The sequence below is a fragment of the Acomys russatus genome, chromosome 12 (assembly GCF_903995435.1).
Source record: "Acomys russatus chromosome 12, mAcoRus1.1, whole genome shotgun sequence".
NCBI lineage: Eukaryota > Metazoa > Chordata > Mammalia > Rodentia > Muridae > Acomys > Acomys russatus.
Genome location: NC_067148.1, coordinates 3,861,362 through 3,875,789, shown reverse-complemented (window position 1 = coordinate 3,875,789; position 14,428 = coordinate 3,861,362). Strand labels below are relative to the sequence as shown.

The following is a 14,428-nucleotide window of genomic DNA, read 5'->3' as shown; positions in this document are numbered from 1 at the left end:
CAGGAGGATGCTCCCCAGAGAAAGTGCCTAGCCTCACTCGGTCCCCGCATCACTTCTCCCCAGGCCAGGAGGAGAGGCAACTGCACTGCCAGGTCTAGGGATAAGGTACATGGTCTGCACCCTTCTGGCTTTGCTCTTCAGTCCATAAGACAGATGGGACAATGGCCACGAGGAGAAGCCATGGACACTTAGTACCATCAGTGGCTTCCTGACTTCCAATTGCTGGGGGGCTACTAGCACACCTAAGTGTCCCAGGGACAAACCAAAGCCTATTTTCTGTCCATTGGGTAGATCAGAGTAGGGGTTCGATATTTACTGTCGTATGTCCTTGGTTAAAGCAATAGTTTGAGCAGATCCCTCTGGGCCCCGATCCACCCATCATGATGTTCTTCTTATAGGTTTCTAGGACCCTCTGGATCCTTCTATTTCCCCATTCTTCCATACTTCTCTCACCGAGAGTCCCAGTAGGAGAGCAGGGACTGACTCTGACATGAACTCTGGTGCTCCATATTTGACAACCTCCCCTTGGTGGGGAGGCCTGGTGGCACTCAAAGAAAGAATAAACAGGCTACCAAGATGAGACTTGATAGCCTATGGCCATATAGTGGGAGAGGAGATCCCCCTCGGTCATAGACCTAGGGGAGGGGAACAGGGTGAAAGTGGGGGGAGGGGAGGGAGGAATGGGAGGATACAAGTGATGGGATGGCAATTGAGTTGTAATCTGAATTAATTAATAAAATTTTTTTTAAAAGTCTATTTTCTTCAACCCATGCCTACTTCTCACTTGTCCAAAATGTCAACATGGGTTGATTTGGACTGTGTAGGAAAGCCACCTAAAATCTCAGTACTGCAAAGCGTTGAGCAGTTCTGGTCTGAACCTGACGTGGCTGATCAGCCCTGGGCTTGCTTTTGGTCTCTAGGCAACACTGATGGGCAATGTCCCCAAACACATATTGGGCAGCTCACTTCATGCCCCTCTTCTGTCCCAAACAGATGACTGTGGCTGGTACACAGTGTAGTGAAAAAAGACTCCCAAACCAGCAAGAGGCAGGCACCACTATGTAGTCAGTGTCCAAGTCTGGCTCGTCTCTCCTTGATAACCGTTCCACTAACAAGCCTCATGGCTGAGCCCTGACTCAACAAGAATGGGACAGCCCAACGGTGTGGACACAGAATGACAATTTATAGTGGCCATTCCTGAAAAATCTACTCAACTGTGGCTGTTAAAATAAGATTGTTGGGCTGTGAGAAGGGAAAAGGTGCCAGTCACCATGTCTAGAAACCCGAGTTCCAAGCCCAGGACGCACTCAGTACAACTCCTCGATGCTATCTTCCATATTGTGTGAGCATGCAAAACAGTAAAAAAGAATGGGCATGCGGCTTGGTGGGAGAGTACATAAGCAAGAGGTCCTAAATTCAATCCTCAGTATCACCAAGAAAAAAAAAATATACATAAAATTATACTTAATCTGGAGCTTTACTTCTTAAAAATTTCAAAAGCATAAAATTACCTGTGATATTCAGTGTGTGTGTGTGTGTGTGTGTGTGTGTGTGTGTGTGTGTCTGTCTGTCTGTCTGTCTGTCTGTCTGTCTCTTATGCCAGATTTCCTCAGGAGGTGGTTATTCAGCCATAGATAGGCAGTCTCTGTGCCTACAAAATATGTATTTGGTGATAGGGTACAGACTATGAACAAATCAGCATATAATAGTAGAAAATAGGCATTATTAGTGTTTATTAGGTGCCACACCCACAACATGCAGTTTAGAGCTAACAAATACCTGATCCTCACACGGCCTGACACACTATTAATCTCAATTCAAGGAAGAAGATGCGGAGGCCCAGAGAACTTCAGTAACTAGCTGTCTTTGTATAAACACCAGAGACCGTGTGATAAACTGGCAAGAACTGTGCTCATGAAGTAAACGCCGCGAATGATAAAACGGGACACCTGGCTGCCTGTGTCTCCCCAGTTCAGTCTTGTGAGGCTCCTGATACCCAAATGGGATGAGGGCAGCCAGAATCTTCACCTTGGTTTACAGATTAGAGGGTTCACTTGAAATTAGAGATGTTCTCGAAGCAGATGCATCTCTCTGCCATTCTTTGAGCAAATAAAAACCTTTGAGATTGATATCATATTTTTCCAGTCTAAATGCGTCCAAGTACCACAGATTTAAGAAGGTGCCTGGGAGTATAAGAAGAAGAAAAAGAAGAGGAGAGGGAGGAGCGAGGGGGGGGGGGGGGGGAGAGAAACAGAGACAAAGAGAGACCCAGTTTCTCGAAGGTTCCAGTTAATACCAGTAGGGCACAGAAACCTTCAAATCCCAAATACAAAGACTAGTACGCGAGCAACAAGGCTGAGCAAGCGGAGGAGCATCACTCCCGGTCAGTGGAGCATCTGCATGCACATCTCTTTTATCTTCTCTGCTAAAGAAAGCTTTGCCACCTTCCATTTTAACTACACCTCCTTCCTAACAGCACACTGTACTCGGGGATCTGTAACTTCCCAGTGAGTCTCAGACTTAAAGTTTTATTGCATATCTCTTTTAGAGAGAGGGAGCTGAGTTGCTGGCCTCTGTTTTCCACTTACCTGGCATACAGCTGTCTAGAAAGAGCTCTTGCACCTCTCTCAGGGTAATAATTTTAGCCAGTAACCATTTGTGCTTTTACTAGTGGTTGCTGGGAAAGGAAGCAATGTACATCTTCCACAAAATGGCAAAGCCCATGCTGCAAGAAGCTAACTTGTTAGGATGTGGAGAGAACCTCAGGGGTTCTCCCATTGCTTCACATGCACCGAGGCCAGGGCAGCAGCTCCAGGGCCACCATGAGTCAGCCCTGTCTATATGGGGTTAAACTTCCTGTTCCAAAAAACAAATATATGCATAAAATCATGCAGTAACTCTGGAGCTTTACCTCTTAATCTTTGCTAAAGCAAAGGACACTCTTAAGCACCGGGGTGTTCCCACTTCATAAATTTCAATACAATTTTCTTGTGGGAACACATAGTAACCAAGACCATATGAAATTCATTCACACAGACATATAACTCTTAATGGAAAAGAAGTGTTTAGTATTTATTCTCCATGGATACTGTAAGAATCTGCTGATTCTTATGTCAAGGCAAAATTTCTGTTTAAAGCTGGAACTTAAATTTCAAATCCAAAATTACTTTCTCATACTTTTAGTAAAGTAACCCCTAATTATGTTCATAGAGTCCTCAAGAACAGTATTAATTAAATCATTCCAGAATGTTCAGCTGCATGTTCTGTGATGAAAGGACGAAGCTACTGTTACCATTGATGTAATAACTAGTTAACGTAATAACTAATATTAACAATGTAATAACTAGAGTTAATTTGCCTTACAAAAAGGAAGTACTAAAGATTTATGGATAGCTTGCAGAATTAAAATTAATCGTTCATTAAGATGGTTGTCTTAAATTCCAGTCACCCCCTTTCCCAGACAGCTCTCATCAGCTGCCATACACTTCGGGGCGTCTGCCAGGCAGTCTGGGAGGGGCCACCATCATTTGCTTCTGATTATAGCATATGCACGCTGCAGGGGTACTTTGCTTCCATATTTGGCAGATAAAATCATCTAATCTAAATTGCAGCATCCTATCCAATTTCATCTCATATTAGAACTTTCCCTTCCAGGCATTTCCCCTACAACGATACATTCTTACAGCTATGTGCAATCGCAACGAATAGCCAGTACACAAAAGTATATAGTGAGGCTGACCAAAAGGAAAAGTAAAATCACGTAAGAACCGCAAACTGCTGAAGTGGGAAGAAGCACAGAATTCACTCCCATTAAAAATGAGAAGGCGCTAGGCCTACCTGTGAATTGTGATGGACATTTTATGCTTTAAAATCCAGGTACTTGGGGGCTGGGAGATAGTTCCGCCGATAAAGTGCGTGCCGTACAGGCATGACACATGAGTTCGGGACCCTAGGACTCCTGTGAGAAGCTGGGCTCTAGGGCATGTGTCTGTAACACTGGGGAGACAGAGACAAGAACTCTGGGATGCGCTAGCCACTGGCCCAGCCACATCTTTGAGCTCCAGGTTCAGTGAGAGATTTCATCTCAAAAAAATAAGGTGGAGAGTGGATGAGGACACTGACAGCTGGGCACAGTGGTGCACGCCTTTAATCCCAGCACTTGGGAGGCAGAGGCAGGTGGATCTCTGTGAGTTCAAGGCCAGTGTGGGCTACAGAACAAGTCCAGGACAGCCAAAGCTACACAGAGAAACCCTGTCTTGAAAAATCAAACCAAACCAAAACAAAAGACACTGACATTGATCTCTGGCCTCCATACAGTCATTAATATCCATAAATATACATGTATGTTCTCATTCCTTCCCTCTCCACCTTCCCCTTCCCTCCCGCCACTACACCCCACAAGTTAGGCTACATAGTAAGCTCAAATTACTTAAAACACCAATTTCTGCAGCACTCCTCTGACCCTAGGGCTGATCAGGAAGAGCTCATGAACACCTTGGGGATCAAGGGCTCTGGGGGTACTCATCTCCTCTTTCACCAGATCATGGTTCATTTCCGCCATTTTATATCTCAGAGTCAATAAAATATTTCATTTGAAAAAGGAATGCTGGGAGTCGGGTGTGATGGCACACGCCTTTAATCCCAGCACTTGGGAGGCGGAGACAGGCGGATCATTGTGAGTTTGAGGACAGCCTGGTCTACAAAGCAAGTCTAGGACAACAAAGACTACACAGAGAAACTCTGTCTTGGAAAAAAAAGAAAAAAGAAAAAGAAAAAGAAATGCTGAGGATAAAGAGACCGCTCAGTGGTCAAAGTGGTTGCTGCCCTTCGAGAGGATCCAAGTTAGTTTCCCAGTGCCCAGGTGAGGCAGCTCCCAGCAACCTGTGACTCCAGCTCAAGGGACCCACATCTTTTTCTGGCCTTCACAAGCATCTGCACCCACACGTAGAGACACAGACATACACATATACACAATTTAAAAAATTTGGGGGGTGAGGGGGCGCTTTCAAGATAGGGTTTCTCTGTGTAGCCTTAGCTGTCCTGGAGTTCACTCTGTAGACCAGGCTGGCCTTGAACTTATAGAGAGCTGTCTGCCTCTGCCTCTGCCTCTGCCTCTGCCTCCCAAGTGCCGGGACTAAAGGCATGTGCCACCACTGCCCAGCTGCAGTTTAAAAAACATTTTTAAAATCTGTTTTAAAAAAAGGAAAAAAGAATGTTCTTACTGCAACAAACCAATGAAGGTGTTCTGCACACTTTGACAGCTGTCACTTCCTTATCTAGCTAGACTTACATTTGTTTTCATTTGAACAGTTCCTGTAGCCCTCTGTCTGGGGTGAAGAGGCAATAAGAGCTCTGGTACTGTGATCCTAAAAACAGCCCGAGGATAGCAAGACAACGGCTGGGGACACATAAGCCCTTGTGTTGTAATTAATTTCCAAACAAATGGCATTTGAAATCAAAAGGAGAAACATCAGGGTAGCGGCACCCTGGCTCCAAGGCTGTGAAGACACATCAGCGTAGCGGCACCGTGGCTCTAAGGCTGTGAAGACACATCAGGGTAGCGGCACCCTGACTCTAAGGCCGGGAAGACACACCAGGGTAGCGGCACCCTGGCTCTAAGGCTGTGAATGCACATTAGGGTAGTGGCACTGTGGCTCTAAGGCCGGGAAGACACATCAGGGTAGCGGCACCCTGGCTCTAAGGCTGTGAATGCACATTAGGGTAGTGGCACTGTGGCTCTAAGGCCGGGAAGACACATCAGGGTAGCGGCACCCTGGCTCTAAGGCTGTGAATGCACATTAGGGTAGTGGCACTGTGGCTCTAAGGCCGGGAAGACATATCAGGGTAGCGGCACCCTGGCTCTAAGGCCGGGAAAGCACATTAGGGTATCGGCACCCTGGCTCTAAGGCCGGGAAGGCACAGTGAAGCCAGTCAAGCTGTGGCTCATGCCCACAGTCCACAGGCCCTGGACCTGGAGCTACCTAGCTGCCCTTACCCAGTCCTGCTCGTTATCGAGGATCCTGGAAGAGAGGGCATATCTCTCAAAATAATACTCGAAGTACAGGTCTGCTCACTGTATTAAATGAATGCTTCATTTTAAAAGCTATACATTTAAAATCAGCTATTCAGCTGGGTGGTGGTACACACCTTTAATCCCAAGACTTGGGAGGTGGAAGCAGGTGGATCTCTGAGTTTGAGGCCAGCTTGGTCTACAGCCCAAGATCCAGGACAGCTAGGGCTACACGGAGAAACCTTGTCCCCAAAACAAACAAACAAACAAACAATTTATATTTCAGGGCTAAGGCACAGTACACTTTCCCAGTGTGTGTGAGGCCCTGGAGTTCTTCTTAGCACCACAAAATTAGTTAATACATTCCTTATTTTTAATCACAGAAGATATTTTATTAAGGAAAATAACCCCGAGAGTCTTCTTCACACTAGATTAGCTTGAAGAGCTGTGAGGTATAAATATAGTAAGTACAAACACATCAGTGGAGTCCTAGACAGTTTCCTAGACAGCTTCACTGCGCCTTCCCGGCCTTAGAGCCAGGGTGCCGATACCCTGATGTGCCTTCCCGGCCTTAGAGCCAGGGTGCCGATACCCTGATGTGCCTTCCCGGCCTTAGAGCCAGGGTGCCGATACCCTAATGTGCCTTCCCGGCCTTAGAGCCAGGGTGCCGCTACCCTAATGTGCCTTCCCGGCCTTAGAGCCAGGGTGCCGATACCCTAATGTGCCTTCCCGGCCTTAGAGCCAGGGTGCCGATACCCTAATGTGCTTTCCCGGCCTTAGAGCCAGGGTGCCGATACCCTAATGTGCCTTCCCGGCCTTAGAGCCAGGGTGCCGCTACCCTGATGTGCCTTCCCGGCCTTAGAGCCAGGGTGCCGATACCCTGATGTGCTTTCCCGGCCTTAGAGCCAGGGTGCCGATACCCTAATGTGCCTTCCCGGCCTTAGAGCCAGGGTGCCGCTACCCTGATGTGCTTTCCCGGCCTTAGAGCCAGGGTGCCGATACCCTAATGTGCCTTCCCGGCCTTAGAGCCAGGGTGCCGCTACCCTGATGGGTAATAATAAACTGATCTGAACAATTCTTAGTCAGCCATGATACAGGAGTTTTGAGGCGCGTTTGGCAAGACAGTAAGATTATATTTCAAACAAACAAACAAATTGTGTGTGTGTGTGTGTGTGTGTGTGTGTGTGTGTATGTATCCTACATTATATTATAAAGCAATCTGGAATGCAACAGTGAAAAATTTTTAGGAAAGTAAATACACTTTCTTCCCAGACACAGTATTTTCTTCAAGACACAGTATTTAAATTTTTCCGCTATTTTAAAATGCATGTTTGACTGTTCTCTACTGGTTTATAAAGAGCCGAGTAAAATACTCACAGTTACTTATCACGCCTCCCAGCGGATCGCCTTTGAAGTCAAATTCAATATCCATATATTTGCCCTGTCAAAGAAAGACTCTGTAAGTTCCTCTCAAAACAGTCAGCATATTTTTAGAGAACAGCATACGAGCTTTGTTTCAAAGTAATTAAGAAAGGCAGTTCATACAAGCACGATGGAAAAACAATGTGCTCCATGAATAATTCACACTGCATGCCTGTTACCTAGAGCCCATCTCGCGATGGCTAATTTAGGAACAGATCATTGCTGACACACGGGCACAAACACAAGGGGGGGGGGGGTGGTCCTTTCCATCATGTGACTTTTCCACTTCAGATCTTTTTCAAACGTCCTGAAGGGTACACTGTCTCACATCAAGACTAAAAACAAGAGCAACAGTCTTGGCAGAGAAACTGGGATGAGCGATTTCATTTTATAGGCAAATGTATTTCCGGCCATTGCTGCAAACTCCCTATCAGGCAGTGAGCAAAACTAACACTCCGTGTTCCCATCTACTCAAACCAACACACAATGATGAGGTGTCGCAAGCTCAGAATCAAAGACTGCTTTCAGTGGCTTTTGACCTAGATTATATGGCAATATAGAGCTGAGATTCACATTACACTTATGGACAGTATTTTAAAACACATGTAGTTTGCTATTGTGAAGTTTACAGAGTTATTCTCTAACTGCCTCGCTGAATAATAACAAGAATAGCAGAATAACCATGACAGCTGTTTTGTGTTTGGAAATGGGTGTGTTTATTTAATAAGTAAAAACTGCTTTTGCTTTGTTTCATGTCCTACCTTAATCATAGTCAGATAGACACTCTGTATATAGCTTTCCCCAAGAATTACATTAATTTTCAAAACGTGATAGGAAGGGAGAAAAAAACATTGACTGCATGGCACTTAGTCAACAATGCAATTTGTGACTTTTTATTAGATTATGGATGCTCCCTCACCATCTCCTCTTCCACTGCCGTCATCTATCCTTTTAAATCTTCACTTGCATCAAGCAAATGTCTCCAAATCATTTCTTTTAGGGTGAAAGAGGTGGAGGAAAAAGCCAGACACAGCCCTGCTGGGAAGGAGCCGGCAGCCTGGTAAACAGGACAGTGTGGTGGGGAGACCCACAGCTCGCGGATGCACGTGGCTATGCAAGCAGTGTGGATAAGGGCAGAAGAGGAAGTGAGTGCAGAATAAATGTGAAGGTTCTGCAGTGAGGCGGACAGGAGTTAGGGAGCAGGCGTAAGGATGAGCTCCTGTTAGGACAGTGAGGAAGGGCGTCAGGCTCCTGACAGGAGCCACTGAACTGAAGGCACCTAAGCAAGAAGTCAAGATCAGATTTGTCATTTACAAGGTCACCTGACTAGTGTACGATGGGCTGGAAAGGTGCAGGACCAGATGCAATGGGTGTCAAGGGCTCAGGGCATCAGCTGGCTGCACTATTAGGGGAGAAAGGGTGATTGCTTCTAGAAGCGGCAAAAGATGAACATGAACTGAGAGCTAGCCAGAGCCGCAGGGCCGGGCTTGGCCTTCACAGAGTGGCCCTCCAGAACAGCAGGGACACAGAACCGAAGCAGTTAGAGATTAGGAAAGAGGACTCTGAAGAGGAGACTAGGGACTGGCCTTCTGGAGGAGATAGCTTTGACAGGAGTCCCGTTGCCCCTCCCCTAACCCCCCCACCTCCGGCAGAGAAGCAACAGGATACAGAGAGCCAGAGGAGGGGTTGGTGAGACAGGAGCTGGAAACCATCCAGGCTGACAGCTGTTAACCTCTTGAACATGTAACGTTCCCCACAGGCTCACTGTCTGAATATCTGGTTCCAGCTGGTGGTGCTATTGAGGAGACTGTGGAACTCTTGGGACATGGGGACCATGCAAAGGACGAACACGGACAGATGGCACGGTGTCAGGGCCTGCTCCATCAACCATGATGGGTGTTTCTCCTTAAATTGTACACCAAAATAAACCCTTCCTAAGTTGGCAAAAAAAAAAAAAAAAAAAGTAACCACCACAGGTGTATATAGGGACACACGCACAGGCAAGGTGCTGGGCGTAGGATTAATTCAGTTTGAGGGGCCCGGTCATGATTATGTCTCTGAAGAAGTTGCTGGAGAGTAAGTGATAAGGGTATAAACACTTGAGGGAGGGCAACAGTAAGGCAACCATCAGTAAGCTGTTGAACGGCCCTGAGAAATCTCTTGCTGAAGGGACAGCCCGAATGCTATATGGCAGCCACAACCTTGCAGCTCATGTAAAGCTTGGCTCTGATTATCACTAGTCTGGCTGGAAATAACTTGCAGCTTCCTAGAACCTACAAACAACGTGCAGGGATTCTAACCCAACTCTCAGCACACTTCAGCTGGGATCTCACTGGCTCCAGTCTTAAAACTCCTGCCATACACTCTTAGGTCAAACAACAAAGTACAGTAAATGCAGGCCCAGGCTTCAGTCATGATGCCAAGCCATTCCTTCCTGCTTTTCAGTTGATTTTTGACCCACTTAGATTTTTAAAGCCCACACAACTTTGCCCACAGTTTTCTGAAAAACTTGTATGTACTGTGTCATAATTATTTTTAGAGATGCCCAACTTCCCTATCCAATCTGAAAGCTTCTTAAAAAGAATTCACAGATTAAGTGTTTTCTGAGTGTCTACTGTGGCACCATGCACTCCTTTAACTGTGAAGGGTCTGAAAGGTACACAAGGAAGTCAGGACTTGCTCCCATGGGACCTACAAGTATCTCAAGTCAGTGATGACAAAATTAGGTAATCTGATACAGCAATTCAGAAGAGTAATAAGTACCTTGGGCAAATAAAATAAAAATGAAGTCAAGAGTGTATGAAAGATATTATCAAGGTAACATTTGAAGAGAGCCAAATAATTCAAGAAGCCACCCAGCGTATACAGGTCTACTACAGAGCACCCGACATGCAGGAGGAGACAACTGCAAAGGCTTGGGGCTAAGAAGTTCTCAGACGCCAGAGGGTCACAAGGTTTGTGAAGCTGAGGCAGAGCCAGGTGGGGGCTAAGAAGCAGAAATAGTGTTTCAGTGAGACAGGCCCTGGAAACTGCCCTGTAAGGATGTGCACTGTAAGGAGCTCTCACTGTAGGGAGCTCTCACTGTAGAGAGCTGCACTGTAAGGAGCTCTCACTGTAAGGAGCTCTCACTGTAGAGAGCTGCACTGTAAGGAGCTCTCACTGTAAGGAGCTCTCACTGTAGGGAGCTCTCACTGTAGAGAGCTGCACTGTAAGGAGCTCTCACTGTAGGGAGCTCTCACCATAGGGAGCTCTCACTGTAGAGAGCTGCACTGTAAGGAGCTCTCACTGTAAGGAGCTCTCACTGTAGAGAGCTGCACTGTAAGGAGCTCTCACTGTAGGGAGCTCTCGCTGTAGAGAGCTGCACTGTAAGAAGCTCTCACTGTAGGGAGCTCTCACTGTAAGAAACTCTCACTGTAAGGAGCTCTCACTGTAAGGAGCTCTCACTGTAGAGAGCTGCACTATAAGGAGCTCTCACTGTAAGGAGCTCTCACTGTAGACAGCTGCACTATAAGGTGCTCTCATTGTAGAGAGCTGCACTGTAAGGAGCTCTCACTGCAGAGAGCTGCACTGCAAGGAGCTCTCACTGTAAGGAGCTCTCACTGTAAGGAGCTCTTACTGTAAGGAGCTCTCACTGTAAGGAGCTCTCACTGTAGGGAGCTCTCACTGTAGAGAGCTGCACTGTAAGGAGCTCTCATTGTAAGGAGCTCTCACTGTAAGGAGCTCTCACTGTAAGGAGCTCTCACTGTAGAGAGCTGCACTGTAAGGAGCTCTCACTCTAGAGAGCTGCACTGTAAGGAGCTCTCACTGTAAGGAGCTCTCACTGTAGGGAGCTCTCACTGTAAGGAGCTCTCACTGTAAGGAGCTCTCACTGTAAGGAGCTCTCACTCTAGAGAGCTGCACTGTAAGGAGCTCTCACTGTAAGGAGCTCTCACTGTAGGGAGCTCTCACTGTAAGGAGCTCTCATTGTAAGGAGCTCTCACTGTAAGGAGCTCTCACTGTAAGGAGCTCTCACTGTAAGGAGCTCTCACTGTAGAGAGCTGCACTGTAAGGAGCTCTCACTGTAAGGAGCTCTCACTATAGGGAGCTGCACTGTAAGGAGCTCTTACTGTAAGGGGCTCTCACTGTAAGGAGCTCTCATTGTAGGGAGCTCTCACTGTAAGGGGCTCTCACTGTAGGGAGCTGCACTGTAAGGGGCTCTCACTGTAAGAAGCTGCACTGTAAAAGCAAAGGGGCACAGTAGAGGCCTAATGAGACCTGTCTGCAAACATAACTTCAGCTACCAGAAAGAAAGGCCATGGGCTACATGGGAGGTGTAAAGAAACCTATACTCAAATTAAAAGACAGAAACAAATCCACACATTTTTAAAACTTTTTTTGTTTGTTTGGTTTGGTTTGGTTTGGTTTTGGTTTTGAGACAGGGTTTCTCTGTATAAGAGCCCTGCCTGTCTTGGAACTCACTCTGTAGACCAGGCTGGCCTTGAATTCACAGAGACCCACCTGCTTCTGTTTCCCAAATACTGGGATTAAATGTGTGTGCCACCATTGCCCGGCTAAAATTCTTATCGAATGAGTGTTGCCTGGTAATCCATTAATACCACCATTCAAGATGCAGAGGCAGGAGGATCTCTGTGAGTTCAAGGCTAGTCTGGTCTACAGAGAGTTCCAGGACATCTGGGACTACACAGAGAAACCCTGTCTCGAAATACAAACAAAAATGTTAAACAAATGAGAGGTTGGACAAGAATACTGTCCAATGGTTCAAGTGCTGTCTTCCTCCGCCCAGCCCCTACCTACCTTACCAGTTTGCACCCAGTAGATGTTCCATGCACTGCTTAAGAAAGAGGTTTTATGACCCTATAATATTGAGTTTCTTTCTTAAAAGGAAAAAAAAGTTCCATATGTCTAACTAGAAATATTGGGGGACATGGGGGACACTGAGGTACATCCCTGAACGCACTGGTTCCAAGTGTCAGCTGTGACCAATGTGTCTTAACTACAGCATAGTAGGTACTTTCAGATTTCTCAGTAAAGTGATGAACAAATTCTTTCTAGATTAACCAAACACAGTCAAGGGCATTATCAAGCAAGATCACAATAATACACAAAATAGCATAGAGTCCAATTATAAAATTATAACATGTATTTGGGTGTATTACTAATCAAGTCACAGACCACAAAGCAGAGAAATTACTAGAAGCTAGGCATGAAATGATTTAGCCCATAATCAAGTGTTAATCTCATATCCTAATACCCATGTTATAAGAGGATTTCTTTGAAGCTATTTAATAAGCTAAATTGCCTGGCAAGCCATTCATGGATCCTAAACACCACTATAATGAATGACCTTTAAAGCGTTACAGTTTTCTGCCTTTGTAGTGCCATGGCCACATAGACTTAGAAATTTGTGCACCCAGTTTGCAAACAACATTAAATTTCTATCACATAAAGAAGCCTGGTTGTTGAAATCACTTCACTTCAAAATTCTACTCACGCGATCAGATTATCCATGTTACCAAGCACGAAATGGCCGAGATCAAGTTGGTTATAAGAACTTAACTGGCTGATCCGATGGAAAAATTTACAGCCCTGGGTTTAGGAACTTATTTGGCCTTCTGCTTCCTAAGCTGCAGAGACTACTCCACCTGAGCCCACTTCTTTATTTAAGCCTTGGACAACCCATCTAAGCAGAAGGCCCACAGGGATCTGACGAGGGAGCGGGGGAGCATCTCTGGCAGGGAGGCCTTAGAAAGGACCAAAATCAGTCTCGGTGGCACAAGCAGTGGGTGAGACGATGGCTCAGAAAGTAAGTGAACTTTTAATATAAAACTTGGTTAAACCACAAAAGAAGAAGAAAAAAAATCCAAAGTACCTTCATGGAGCCAGACCAACAGGTACAGGTGTACAATCCCACCTACTGAGGATGTTGAGGCCATAGAAATGAGAGTTGAAGGCCTGCCTGAGGAACGTAACAAAACCCTGTAACCCACAGGGACAGAGAGGAGAGCAGGAGGGAGAGAAAGAGAGGAAAGGGGAGAGAGGAGGAGAAAGAGTGGGGTGCTAGAAGGTATAGCTTAGCAGCCACAAAGTCTCCAGCACTGCAGAAAGCAAAAACACAGGTAATGCCTGTATCTTTGTGAAGATCAGAGGCCCGAAGCGTGTTGGAGAGGACCACACTCAACAGCATGCAGGCACATGCTGGACAGCTGCAGGGGAGGAGGGTGGAACAGGGGAGGAGGGCGGAGCAGGGGCTAGGGCCAGAACCCACCAGCTCAACCACAAGACACTAATTAGCTTCAGGTTGCAGTGTGCAGCGCCCAGCCCCTGCGCTTACTAACCCTAGTGATTTTTCCTCTGAGGTTTAAAATACATGTCAGCTTTTCCGAGGCCACCAAATAAGAGACAAAGGCGACAGTATACAAACTAGATCCTTCTTTTTATTTTTTATTTTTTTTACTGAATTTGAGTCTTAATTATGACTTCTAAATACAAAACTCTAGATGAGTAAGAAATAATTATAAATAGCCTTATTTAAACTCATATATAGTCTCATGACTGAAGATGAGGAGAAAACAGAATAAAAAAAAAAAATATGTTGCCAGTCCAAGAAAAACTGAAAAATCTCAGAAAACAAAACAAAACAAAAAAGAGTTCTTACAGAATTTCCAGTGGGCCTCAACTAGAGGTGGTGGCTGCCTTCTGACTTTAAAAATGTGTGTACTAAGAAATATTAAACATCTGCTTGTTTAAGCACACATGGACTAAATATTAGTGTTAGCACTTAAGTTTATACAAATACTTACAAATCTAGAGGAGTTGTCATTCCTTACAGTCTTGGCATTTCCAAAAGCTAGTGAGAAAGAAACAGACGCATCATTAAAGCTGATAGAAAAAAATTTATTCCGAGCAGAAACATAAAGCAACTGTAGCACAGACAGGAATAATCCTGGCAAACACAGATTGCAGTGGCAGCATTTCTGCCCACAATTTCCATACAGA

The 14,428-nt window shown here is 45.7% G+C and overlaps 1 protein-coding gene across 4 annotated transcripts in view; it reads right to left on the bottom strand.

The window, feature by feature from the left end:
- Myo1b (myosin IB) overlaps positions 1-14,428 on the bottom strand; it is a 177,605-nt gene that overhangs the window by 62,702 nt on the left and 100,475 nt on the right. For all 4 annotated transcript variants that reach the window (XM_051153807.1, XM_051153806.1, XM_051153808.1 and 1 more), the window contains exons 6-7: positions 14,233-14,279; positions 7,388-7,451 (exon numbers count right to left, since the gene is read on the bottom strand). In XM_051153807.1, the coding sequence (XP_051009764.1) occupies positions 7,388-7,451; positions 14,233-14,279 (111 nt within the window). The remainder of the gene's footprint in view (positions 1-7,387; positions 7,452-14,232; positions 14,280-14,428) is intronic.